Source organism: Pieris brassicae, chromosome 6 (genome assembly GCF_905147105.1).
Source record: "Pieris brassicae chromosome 6, ilPieBrab1.1, whole genome shotgun sequence".
NCBI classification, from domain to species: domain Eukaryota; kingdom Metazoa; phylum Arthropoda; class Insecta; order Lepidoptera; family Pieridae; genus Pieris; species Pieris brassicae.
The window spans coordinates 7,747,504-7,760,612 of record NC_059670.1 but is presented as its reverse complement, the minus strand read 5'-3'; the positions used below and the strand labels follow the sequence as shown (position 1 = coordinate 7,760,612).

At 31.7% G+C, this 13,109-nt stretch overlaps 1 protein-coding gene and 1 non-coding gene across 3 annotated transcripts in view; both read right to left on the bottom strand.

Moving 5' to 3' along the window:
* Positions 1–99: 99 nt before the first annotated feature.
* Positions 100–171, bottom strand: Trnag-ucc. Its single transcript has one exon. It is a non-coding gene; the product is annotated as a tRNA-Gly (tRNA).
* Positions 172–7,785: 7,614 nt separating this feature from the next.
* Positions 7,786–13,109, bottom strand: part of LOC123711343 (facilitated trehalose transporter Tret1-like) — a 53,223-nt gene continuing 47,899 nt past the window's right edge. For both annotated transcript variants that reach the window (XM_045663879.1, XM_045663880.1), the window contains exon 5: positions 7,786–9,714. In XM_045663879.1, the coding sequence (XP_045519835.1) occupies positions 8,686–9,714 (1,029 nt within the window). In that variant the 3' untranslated portion in view covers positions 7,786–8,685. The remainder of the gene's footprint in view (positions 9,715–13,109) is intronic.

Below are 13,109 nucleotides of genomic sequence, written 5' to 3'. Positions count from 1 at the left end.
GTTCTATATACCATCTACGTCCCAACGGGAACTTCTCGGGAACGGGAAAAAGGCACCATGTGTTTAATTCGATACCAACTAAATGTCCAGTAAAAAGTGTGCGTTGGCCGGGAATCGAACCCGGATCAACTGCTTGGAAGGCAACTATGCTGACCATTACACCACCAACGCTTGTGACTATGACAGCAAATTTAAATAATATTCATTTATCCGTTAACGTAAATTGTGTACACAAGTGTTTGGCTTACTTATAACAATCTATTGCTCTTAAAACAAAATAGTTCATTATAAAACCTAGAGAGTCAAAATATTTCGACGTTTTTAAATTTTAAATTCATTATTATTTGAATGAATTTTTAACAAAAGGCAGACCCTTGCTAGTTTAATGATTAGCGCAGGATTATGTGTTTCAATATCTTTTTTGTTTAAATTGTTTTTTTTACTATATGTAACAAAAATTATGGTTCCTTTGAAGTGGGGCTCCCAGCTCTGCTCTTCTTTCATAATTTATGATAGGTAATAAAAACGTAAAATGATGTTATAAGTGTGTATCTCTCTATGTGTGAGTGAGTATGTAATGTTATATTATATTAGCCATTTAATCAATATTTCTCTTTATTTATATATCCTTGGTTTGTTTATGGCTTTTACTGTGTATTATGAGCACACTATTGTAATAAGTCTTTTAATGTATTGCTTTAACAATTATTAAATTAAAATAAATTTCTTAAACAATTTATTTATTCCAGAGATTTGACTAGACTTTGGTCTATCTATGAAACGCTGGTATAATGCAACATTTACATTAATTTCTATAAAATTATACGTAAACTGACAATGATTTTGCGTAATCTTGCGCATGTTCTTTCAGTAGAAAAAATAATAATACGTTGAGTTGTAAACTTAATTTTTTTTGGAGTCGGTTGAAATCTACATCTACGACTCTTGGAAACTCATTTATGGAGACCGATACCTGATTATAATTAGTCTATGCCCGCACAGCTGCAATATAAGTACAAAGTATAGAGTAGCACGGATGTTATTATTACTGCTTACGATTCGTAGCGGAACTAAAATTATATTTCCACTACGTAGAAATAAATACCTAATGACACAACATTTTTACTACTTTTATATATTTTGGAATAATATTTTTCGATTTTTAAAAAACATATATAAAGGATACGATTGAGCACGAATGTCGTAAATATGAATTACAACAGAAATTAAAATGTTGTTTAGCAATTTCTTTGATTGATGGTTCGAATATGAATTAATGCAAAAATTAGCAAAATAATTGTACATATAACAATGACTTTTATCTAAAAACTTTCAAATTTTGTTCGTTAGAAACGATTCATAGTTCACATTCATTACAAAAAATACGTATAATCACGAAGCACGCTGTACTTTTCTCTCAGTAGAAGGATATGGACACTATACAAATAAAAATTACAACCAATATATTACAATTTTAACTTTTGGTAAAATACAAATTAATGTTATTGTAGTGCAAAATATTATCCTATTGCAAGCTTGTTCCGCTAAGAAAATTATAAGTGTATAGATCACATAGGAAGATAAAATACATAGGGAACTGCACTAGCGATGAACCAGCGATAAATCTGCAACAACTAGATACGGCACTCGCAGCCTTGGCCTGGTTCATAATATTTTTGCAGTGGAGGTGCCAACAACCAACATTCCACATATATTAGAGAATAAATTATCATATCAATGAGGATCCATTTATGTATTTAAAATCTAGTATTTTCTTGAGATCGCTGGATTTATAACTTTTGTACGAAATGTTCAATTGTATTTCTTCGTAAGTTACCTACAAGTTATATGCAACAAATAAATCAAAACTTTTATTTTAATACTGATTTATTGTAATTATTTTGTATTATTACTAAAGGCCATTAACTCTAAATTACTCGACTTTTCAAGTCATCCAAAATCTCAACATACCTTATTTCCGTATTCACCAGACAAAAGTTCCCATAAAAGTCTAAGGGTTATTTATGTCAAAAACGCATTGACTTACGACGGTAATACTTAGCAAAATCTCGACTCTGAATCATACCCTAAAAGCCTTACAACCTCACTTGAAACTAATATCGGTTTGATGTAGGCGTGAGTCAAAAAATGAGTTATTTGTAGTTTCAGATATAGAATGTAAATCCAAACCGCACCGAGTGTAAAAGTTAGCTAAAAATGAATTCGTAAGCTGGATCAACGCGATACGGCTTATAGCGGTCGTGGGGCGAACTTCCTCGTCGGCTTTCAGTATTATATACATATATTATATACAGGGTGCACTATATTTTTATTGCTATTCATTTTACTATACTGCGGTGAGTTTATAAAACATATAGTTTTTTTTTATTATTATTAATAAATCATTATCATTAATCGTTATTGTAAAAATCAATTTTCAAAATGACTGAATTTATCGGGTTAGATTTTAGAAGATTGAAATCAGAAGATGGAAAGACAGGTTATCGTTTAACGATCCGTAAGAGTAAGCGTTCGGGAACTCTATAACTAAAAGGATGTTTATCCTCCTTACATATAATGCTTCATATAATTTATAGAATTCACGTAGTCATGCGCATAACGTGATTATAACTTGCGCATATGAGGCAACTTTACCGGCGTAAATGTTATTATTATTCCTTCGGCGTTTTTGCAGGGCGAATTGAATCTCTTGAAATAATGAGAGAGCAATCGGTTATCTTATTTACACTAAATGTTTTGAGGAGTAGAGACTGTATCCAGCTTCCAGCTTTGCTTAGACTGTATGTGCCTGAAAGTATTTCAGATCCCGGAGGCATGCCCTATTGTCACCAATTCCGCATAAGATTTCGCTGCTTAACCGTTTCCTCAGTTCTGTCTCAGATCTGAATATATTTGCGACAGGTTTGGGAATACTGAGAGACGAATGTAGAATAATTTTATTTTTTAGTGGTAATAATTTATTTTTCATACCATAAGGTAGTATGTTAGTTAGAGTATTATTTTATTATTTTCATACATATTGAAATTAATAATTCAGCCAAAACCAATATTCATACAGATTTGATTTGCTAACGAGAATGCCTGTGTTGAACGTATATTAATTTAATAATTTCAGTCTATATCTATAAATAGGAAACAAGTAAACGAGAAAATTTGATTAAAGCCAATTTATCAATAATTCAGAATAATGATAAATTATTTAGTAATACAATTGAATGATACTAGGTCACAGATGATATCTAATAAGATATAGTTTATAGGTTTATTTTCAACACACAACAATACAGTATTTACAATATTCTTAACCTTACTATGTAGGTTAGTAATAATCAAAATATATAATTATCTATTGCTAAATTTAATAAATATATAATTTAAACAAATTTAAAAAGTTTGGCCCCTTGTTTACGTTCCCACATCGATAAAAAATTTTTAGAACATATTACACATCCTGTATAGTGACGGTCCTGTAAATCTAAAAACAACTCATTTCGAGCCCTCATCCAACTTATTCTACTTTTATTAACTTTCATCCTACTTGATGACTTGTCGAAATAACATGTAATATCGACGATAATCAGTATAAATAAATTAAATTTTGTGAAATACCGTTTGTGTTTAAAAATTCATATGTAGAAATAGTCTAAGTTCCATGATTACAATAATTAACATCCGTTTCAATGCGAAGGAACTTTAAAAGCTTTAGATATTTTACTATTTTAACTAAACATTTGTTTTAACTATTACTGTTAGTAATTTACAAGATAATTTTAATGTTTATTTAAATACAAAAGGACCGTCATAACAGATGTTAACATGAAAATTTAATTAAATTCATACACAAAATAAAACAAATACATATAAGTCTGAAGTCAAAACTCTGTTAACTACGAGTAGTCTAGGACTGGGGTCGACTAAATCTAGTTCTATTTAACCCCATACACAAGCTGGCGCGTTTTCCGCAACAACCATCCCCTCTGTCGCTACTCCTCTTTTCGAAGACACTCTTCTTAAAGACACAACCAGCATCGGAATACTTAACGTTGATGTATCGAACGACGATCAGTTTCTTAGAGTTTCTTTTCTTGCTTGCTTACCAGTACCAATATATGACCATATTCAACGAAGAGCGATTTGACTCCTCGACGACCAATCTCGCATTGACCACGGAGAGTGATAAGATGAGATGTTCGGATTAATACCTGCAGCTGGGTTTCATCATCGGACGTGAAGGCAGAATACGAAATACCTCCCGTATCACCTCGACGTCCGTCGTTCCACAGCTGCCCAATGAAAGTATTTCGACTTAGGGTCCTTTAAGACGTACCAATTCTTAAAATTACCGCAACGCACTCGTGAACCCTCTGGCATTGACGGCGACGGTATCACTTAACATCAGGTGAGCCTGCCGTTTGGCCCCTGTTCTAATAATATGAGGAAAAACAAATTACATAATATTTACAATATTTACTTTTCTTAGTTCTCTTAACAAAGATCCGTTAACTAGCCGTGGGCACAAATACTAACAATACCTTTGACGTTGCGTCGAAAATTCTGGCAATGTTATTGAACTCTATAATAATATTTGATTTACACAAAATAATTGATAGTATTATGATGGGAAATACATTTTGTATTTATCGAGGTTATACAATAACCAGCGAAGAATTCATATTAGATTGGACATAGACCACAGAAAGACGTCAGTTCCTTGACTTGCCTTAATGTTCTATAACTCGTAGGTGGGACAGTAGTTTAAGTGACTCTTTATTGCGTTCTAACTCTCCTCGACTCACCTCTTATTTTACCTCGCTTCAACTCCAACTGTAACTACAATACTGATCATTTACTTTTAGAAAAAAGATATTATCAGCGTAATATGAGGCCAAGACCTAAAAGGTTGTATCACCCGGTAGTCGTAGTCATAGTTGTCGGCACGCTTTATTGCAATCAACTCAAATATTCTATGTTTTCAGGAACCATACTTTTAAGAATGATACAGTGAATTCGGTCAGACATTGTAATTAAACTACCATGAATAATATTTAATAAAGTTCGTTTGCTTGGATTTGTTGGCTTAGTAAACAAAAAAATCAAAATAAAATATATTTTATATGTTAGATTAATAAATGATCATGAAACAGATACAGAAATCTAAAGCCCATACCTAAAAAGGTTGTAGCACCATTGATTTTTATTTATTGAAGGCTATTGTATCACATATACAGCAACAAAAGTATAATAATAAGTTGCAATATACATTAAAATAAATCTTTTCTAAATTCAGCCTCTATAAAACTCTCAAAAATCTACTTTTCATCATCGTCAGGTAGATTTTAAAGTACCTAAATACCTCCATTACCAGAAAAGCCTCGTCCTGAAACATGCTAATACCAAGCCGGTATTTCCTCGTTACATGCATCCTTTGAATTTACGGCGATGAAAATTGACTCATGCCATCTCACTCGCACTGATTGTTAATGTATACCTGTCTCGTACAACACCGATCAATCGATTGACTGATGACCACTATACGCGTTGATTATTTTGTAGATTTGTCTTAAGATATATTTAGATATTGGAGTGAAATCTGTGAGATTCAACTTAAATTTTATAGTGTTAATATCTCTAGGCCTGGGTCAGACTTATATGCTTATAAATCAGAAACCATGATTTATTTTAGCAGGGATTCGAATTTACACAAATAACATTTGTTCATTGTTGTTCATTAACGATTTGTGTTTTTGCGCTTTTTTGAACGTTTCAGATAGACATCTGCAATCAGCCTCTTGGCTTTTATCAGATTTTATAAAATGATGGCAATTAGGGATTTTTAATTTCTCTCCGTAATTTATATACTATTAGACTGAATCAAGTTTCGCCCTCTTCAGCCGATACACATAGTCCGTCTGACTTTGCGTGTTAGATAAAACGTACGCAGTATTTTTTTATATATTACAATATTGAAAATTATGATAATTAATATATTCTTTCTGTGTACCTAAAATGGAAATTTATATAATACTAGCTGCCCCCGCGAACTTCGTTTCTCCTTAATGTGGTTTTAGTTAGCCTTAATACCGTGACACGAAATAATAATTTCACTGTATTATCGTCACTATAATTTGAATTTAGAAATAATTGAATTTTACGGTATTTCGTTTACTACAAAATAAATTAAATTTATACTTTAGCCTCAATAACACGTGGTAATCACGATATTGAATTGTAGCTTATATGACACGTTTGTCGGTTTACCATAGCAGTGCCATCTATTGATTACTTACTCAATCCAGTCGAAAAGTATCGACATCTGTTAGAATCTTTTGGAGTTAACAGATAATTGTGACTGTCAATTAATTATAGACAAATATATTTGCAATAAAATAAAATTGCGACTATAATTAAAGATCTAAGCTATCCTATCTCTTAAGTTGGACCAGACTGCTCGCGGTGTGTCAATTTAATTTAAAATCGTTTAAGTAGTTTAGGAGTCCATCGCGGACAAACATCGTGACAGGAGATTTATATATATTAAGATTTTTATATTAAATTTTGTATTTTTTTTGTGTAAATATCACCGAACGTGTCTTTTGATGACTTGGCAAATGTTGGTAGCAATGCCCGGGGCATTGGTCGCTTTCCACTCGTTACTAGGAAAAAACCTACTTCACCCACCTATACCTCCGTATGCCACAGCTGAATTAATTAAGCTTGACCACTAAAAATATGGCTTTGGGTATATATATTTACAGCAATAAGTTAAAGAAAAAATCTATTAGTCTAATTACTAATTAAATACCGGACATGCAATACAGAAGTACCTTTCAAAAAGCCTTATTCTTTGGCACGAGGATTCAATATATTCATATATCAAGCTGGTAGTTCGTTCACAAATCCTCCAATATTCTGGCCAGAGAAGAATGAGCAGCGCTTACATTCCACTGGTGCATTTGTCGATTTTCATTAGACACATAGTGTGAAATTCAGAAACGACCACAACGCAGACTATAACACCCATTTATCAAAATCCAATACATTTTTGACGTACATGTGACTTAGCGCTAAGTGTACGTTAGGGCACTAACCTAATAATTTATATTTAATATTTTTTATTAAATGTTAGCTAACCGATGTCTCTGCTCTGTGCGAACGTATTAAGATAATAGTGCGCATACATCAAGTGCACTCGAAATATAAATTTACCATCTCGAGTGGTTTCTTTGAACCCAACCCTATTCGAGAGCTTAAACTGATTTATTACTTTAATGGATTTGCACTGCATCATGCTAAATTAACATGTCATGCTTCTGCAATTAATTAATTGTTCTATATTTGTAACAAAATAGTTGTTTATTCAGTGAGTCACGTTGAAGTGCCTGCGCTTGATAATCTGCAATGTTTCCGGTCTAAATATTGCTAATAAAAAATTGCAGGCGTTATTGTTTTCATAATACTTTAATCTTTGTGTAAGCACCAGTACCGAATGCAGTGTGAATTGGCAGGTAAGATTTATTCATACCTTAATTATTTATTAGTCTGGATAGTTTAGCATTATTTACTGTTTCGTATAGAAGATTCGTTATTATCTACCAATTATTAATTACTAACCTTTCATAAAATGAAAACACAAGGACTTCTGTTTGAAATATTTGTCTTTTTATACATTTCAAGAAGTTAATAAAAGAAGTACTGGTAGATCAAAACTTAAAAAGAAAAAAAAACAATAATAATACTTGATATTTTATTAAAACTCTTAAAATCATTAAGTACATAAAATACACTATGTGTTGTACAGAACATGGCAACACTCTCACTACATAAATACACTATGTACATAAAATATATAACTAACATTGTTTGAGAAATTCTTAATTAATTTTAAGGCACCCGTTTTAGCACCCGATGTGTATATGCCAAACATAGTTTATTTAATTTATCAAGATTTTGTACAATATTTGTGACAAGAATCTTATTTTAAATCGTAAAAAATCCTTATTAACAATCTATATACACATTTAATTAATGTTTTAAATTAATTTGTAGAAATAAATGCTATACGTTTGTGATTTTCACAAAATAACAAAAAAAAAATTACATAGCCATAAAGGCTATATATATTTACAATAATAGATAAATTTTGATTTGTTTTGATAAATTCAATACATATTAATAAGCATATATGCAATAGTCATAATACAAATATTGTGTATAACCATCAAAGACTCGCCGTTTGATTAAAATATTTATCTGTTTTGTGACTTAATATTCAGATCTTACAATAAAAGTATATATTAATTATATACTTTGTAAGTTTAATTACTATGGCTCATAACATATAAAAATATAAAATTAGTCTATGAAACTATCACACAACTATTTTGTCTATGGAGCCGCGTGAAGACTTGCCTTTAAGATTATTGACTAAGATGGAAAATACTGCATCCACATTCCTTAATTATTAAAGTTCTAAAAGCGTATTTAAATATTTTTGACTCAAGCCCAAGCTTATAAAATAATACAATATTTTCTGTGATGTATTTGGAAGGAACTCAATAAGGCACTTGACTCAAAGTTGAAGACAACTAACTATAATACTGGTTTGAAGAAAAATGATATTTACAAGTGCTATCAGTCTATTTGATATACTAATACAAACGAATACTATCGGTTAATACATAACGATTCTACGTATTTCGGGTCCATTTCATCGATCTCACGCCCTTTTGTTTCCGGAACGAACAAAACCACAAATAACAGACAAAGGACCGAAATCCCCGCGTATAGCCAAAATAACCCGTATAAACCTATGTGGTCTTGGAAATCAGCTGCTGTTTTCACATTAACGAAACCACATAAATGACTAAAGCTCGTTGCTAATGCACTGCCAGTACTTCTGTATTCTAATGGAAACAGTTCCCCAATCAATAAAGATGATATGGGGCTGATACCAAGAGAGAAAGCTATGGTAAAAGTGACAACACATAGCAATGGAATCCAGTCGTATCCGGGTTCAACGGGTGTCAAATTTAGTGTATTTCTGAAGACTTCTTCATAGTAAGCATACGATCCGAAACCAGCCAAAGCAATAGACATCATGAAGCCACTAACCATTAGTAATGGTAGTCTACCAACGCTGTCGATCAGCATACCTGACACACAAGAGGCTACTAATTGTACTACGCTGATGGCAATCGCTCCACCGTGAGGGCTCATAGTTCTGAACGTCTTCTTAAACATTGGTACCGCGTAGAAGTTGAAGACATGAGCGCCAGTAAACCGCTGAAAGAACATCAAGCCACACGTGATGAGAACTGGTCTTGTTAGTCTTTTGGATAGAAGGACCTTCAGCTTCCCTGCTCTTCCATCATTGAACTGCTTGCTTGCTAAAATATTCGTTCTGATTGTTGCTAATTCCTGACGTATATCAGCATCAGGACCACGAAGCCACTGTAAGGCTTCTGCGGCCTTTTCTTCCTTTCCTCTTAGCAGCAGAGAAGATGGAGTTTCAGGAACAAATAGGAGGGCCAAAAAGAGTAGAATTGGAGCGGCGGCAACTACCAATGCTAATTGTTGCCAGTTAAGATATGCTCCGAGAGAAAACGATGTGAGAATGCCTATTTGGCTTAGTATTTTCAGTACCGAGCTTAGGCAGCCACGAATTTCGGGTACGGCTATTTCTGTCACGTACACCTAGAACAAAGGAAATTTATATTATTAAGATGCACACACATCTTGTATTTTATTTGATAATCAATCCCATTTATGGATAATTTATGAATTACATAGTCTTCCTTATAAATTTGATAGCAATATTTCTATTAGTACACATTTTTTTAAATTTCTTTATCTATATTTGTATTAATGTAATTTATGTATTGCCTTAATGATGAATGTTTATGTCACGTTTCATTACATCCAGTGACAAATATTTATCCCTGAATTGAGACGTTAAAATTATTCGTACAAATAACAAATTGATAATAAGCGTCTCTAATTACGATTCGTGCGATAATTGCCGAGTCGAAACGAATCGTGACAGATCGCTGTTGAATTTTAATATCTCATATCACGTTGGCTCAGCTTAATTGTACGAGATCCATTAAATATTACTTATATTAAATATTCCACTGTTATTACTGTGTGTGAACAATGCATCTTTTAAAGAGAATGTGACAAGATCCCAATCTGGGAGGCTAACTCGTGCTTAAATCGTCCATGTTAGAGTAAACTAGCTTTACGGATTTAATTTCTAATCAAATTATTGCAAGTCTATGCAATTAAAAAAAACAATATAGACGTTTTAAATTGGTTTTGTAACTGCGGGGAAATTGGCTACTTCGTTTTATTGATTTCGAAATGATATTTCTCAGAACTATTATCTGTTTATGTTATATTTGATATAATAGTTTTCAGTCGAGTGGCTTTACTGAGAATCAGTATAAATGTACGACTGTAATTTCGCTATAAGATCGGTCGTATACAAGTTTGTTTTAAACAGTCGTTCGTGATCAAAAGAACGGATTCAATATATTGATAAAAACAATCGTACCTACTTTAATAAAACGAATTTTGCTAGTTTGGTTTTAGATTTAATTTTGCCATCCAGCATTTCAAAATTGCTGTCATACTGACAAATTTGGCCCTTTAAAGATCTTTACATATAAACAGTGTGTGCCGCCATCGGTACGCGTATAAATTAAACTTAACTGGCAAACTGCGTCTCGCAGTAGGATTTTGTAGACCTTGTGTCATAATTATAAATAATGCCCGATTAAGCAATATATATAAATACTTGTCACTTGAAAAATTAAAATGAAAAATTAAGATATCTTATGTGGAAGATAGAAGTGATTCAAAAAATTTATTCGATATTTTTGTTATGAATGGCGCTCGCGGCTCTAATAACTACATGTACTCAAAAATTGCCTTTTTATAGACAATTAACATGACTTAGATGACCTTTTATTTCACATAAGCTGTATGTACAAAACAGTTATTTAATTAACATCTTCTCATGTATTATATACGGCGGAATCGTGGAAACACACTCACCAAATATGGTGGATAATGCAGTATTTCTGCGAAGTACTTATTGATGGGAATAAGGCGTTTTTACAGTCTAAGCGGAGATATACAGTTAGTATATTCATTAATACTCAATGTATTTTTTAAACGCAAGTGTTCTTTATAAGTAATGAAATTCGAAAATTAAACATAACGTGATAAAGAAGCTTATGAGGTAATATAACCAAAATCCATTTAAATGGCGTAGCATTTAAATTGCCAGTTTTGTATAACAGATGGAGCTAGTAATTTCTGTTGTCATTACACATTTGACATCTCAACATATTATTTATGACGTACTTGATACGTCAGGGGAGCTTCATAATTTTCACGACTGATGCAAAGGTCTCACTATATATATATATATATAATATATATATATATTATATATAATATATATATATATATATATATATATATATATATATATATATGTCGCAGCCAACTAGCTTAATCAGCCGTTCAATTAACAGCCTAGCCTATGTTTAGCCAGTTGATTAAACAGCTAGGCAAATGACTTGGATCGATGACGTTTCATTACTTGCCCAGCCTGTTGACTGTTAATTTAAATTTATTTCCACTTTCTGCTACTCGAAACAAAATTCTTCAAACTGTCAATATGGCGTTGGCAAACCACAACTTTGGTGGCGTTTTTCAAAGTTTAATTAAAAGCAACAAGTACAATGCAAGAGTGTAGTGACAATAATGTGAATTTGACTTAAGCAATTTAATTTTAAAAGAAATATATTTTATGTCATATGTTCATCTTTTTTAAATCTGCGAAATAATGACTTTATCGTACGAATGGCGTAAGCCAGCCAGTTCATACAATGTTCTAACTAACGCTACGGCTGAATATCTTTCAGGCCGTTAGTTAAACGGCGCCGTTTAGTTAAAAGGCTAGGCTGTTAATTGAACGGCTAATTAAGCTAGTGGGCTGCGACATACATACTTAGATTTTTTTTCACAAGGTATTTTAAAATGCAAATAAATTAAATATCTGCTAATATTTCTATTATTATTTTGTAATAAGATATATGTAATAATTCTCAAATATTGGTAATGTCAGTCTTGCAACGTCGGCCATGATACATCAAAGTTTGTTAGATACAATTACATAGTAAGATATCGATGCAATAAAATTAATTATAGTACAAGATAAATGGCCGCTGGGTAGCGTATGCAATTATTAGTTATTATATTATGATTTACGAATTGATAACATACAGCATTGTTAACTGCGTCAATGAGTTTTGAAATAATTGTATTTAAGAATCAAATATGTATGCTTATAAATTATTTTATTTAGGTTGACAAGAATAGATTATAAATTACGCTAAAATTCTAAGAATTTTAGAAACATGATGCTAAAACAAAAAAAAAACACCAATATACCGTAGCGTATTTGTTTTCATTGAAAACCTGTCAACCTGTGAGATTTTTTTTAAAAAGGTAGTTTAAATATACATATATACGTTAGTGTATGTATAACAAAATATTTTGTATATCTATTTAGTTTTTAAGGAAAATATTGGTGTTTATAAAATATATTTAATTTATTTTCATAAAAATCTCGGGACACATTATTCTTAAAAAGAACCCATAATTGAACTGTTTAACTAACGAAACTAACCCTTCGTGTCAATTGTGTTTATGGTGTGATGATAGTCAGAAGGTAGGAGGCCGAAGAGCTTTTCCTAACACCACCGTTACGTTTTATCAATTATTTATGAGTGAAATTCGTTAATTTGTCTTTAATTTACGAGTGATATGTTAATACCGCATTAAAACGCGATTTTATCATGATTGTTAATAAAATATCGTATCAGAAAAAGTTTAAATCGTGTTTGTTAGAAACGAAATTTTGTGATAAATTAACACCTTTAATTCAGTATTTCATTAAAGTATTATATTATATTTACCTTTTAAAGAATGCAATTAATACGAGCATAGTTTAGTTTTTTTAGTTTGTTAAGTGAATGCTGAACCAAGTTATTTGAACCTTTGACAATATAGGTAAT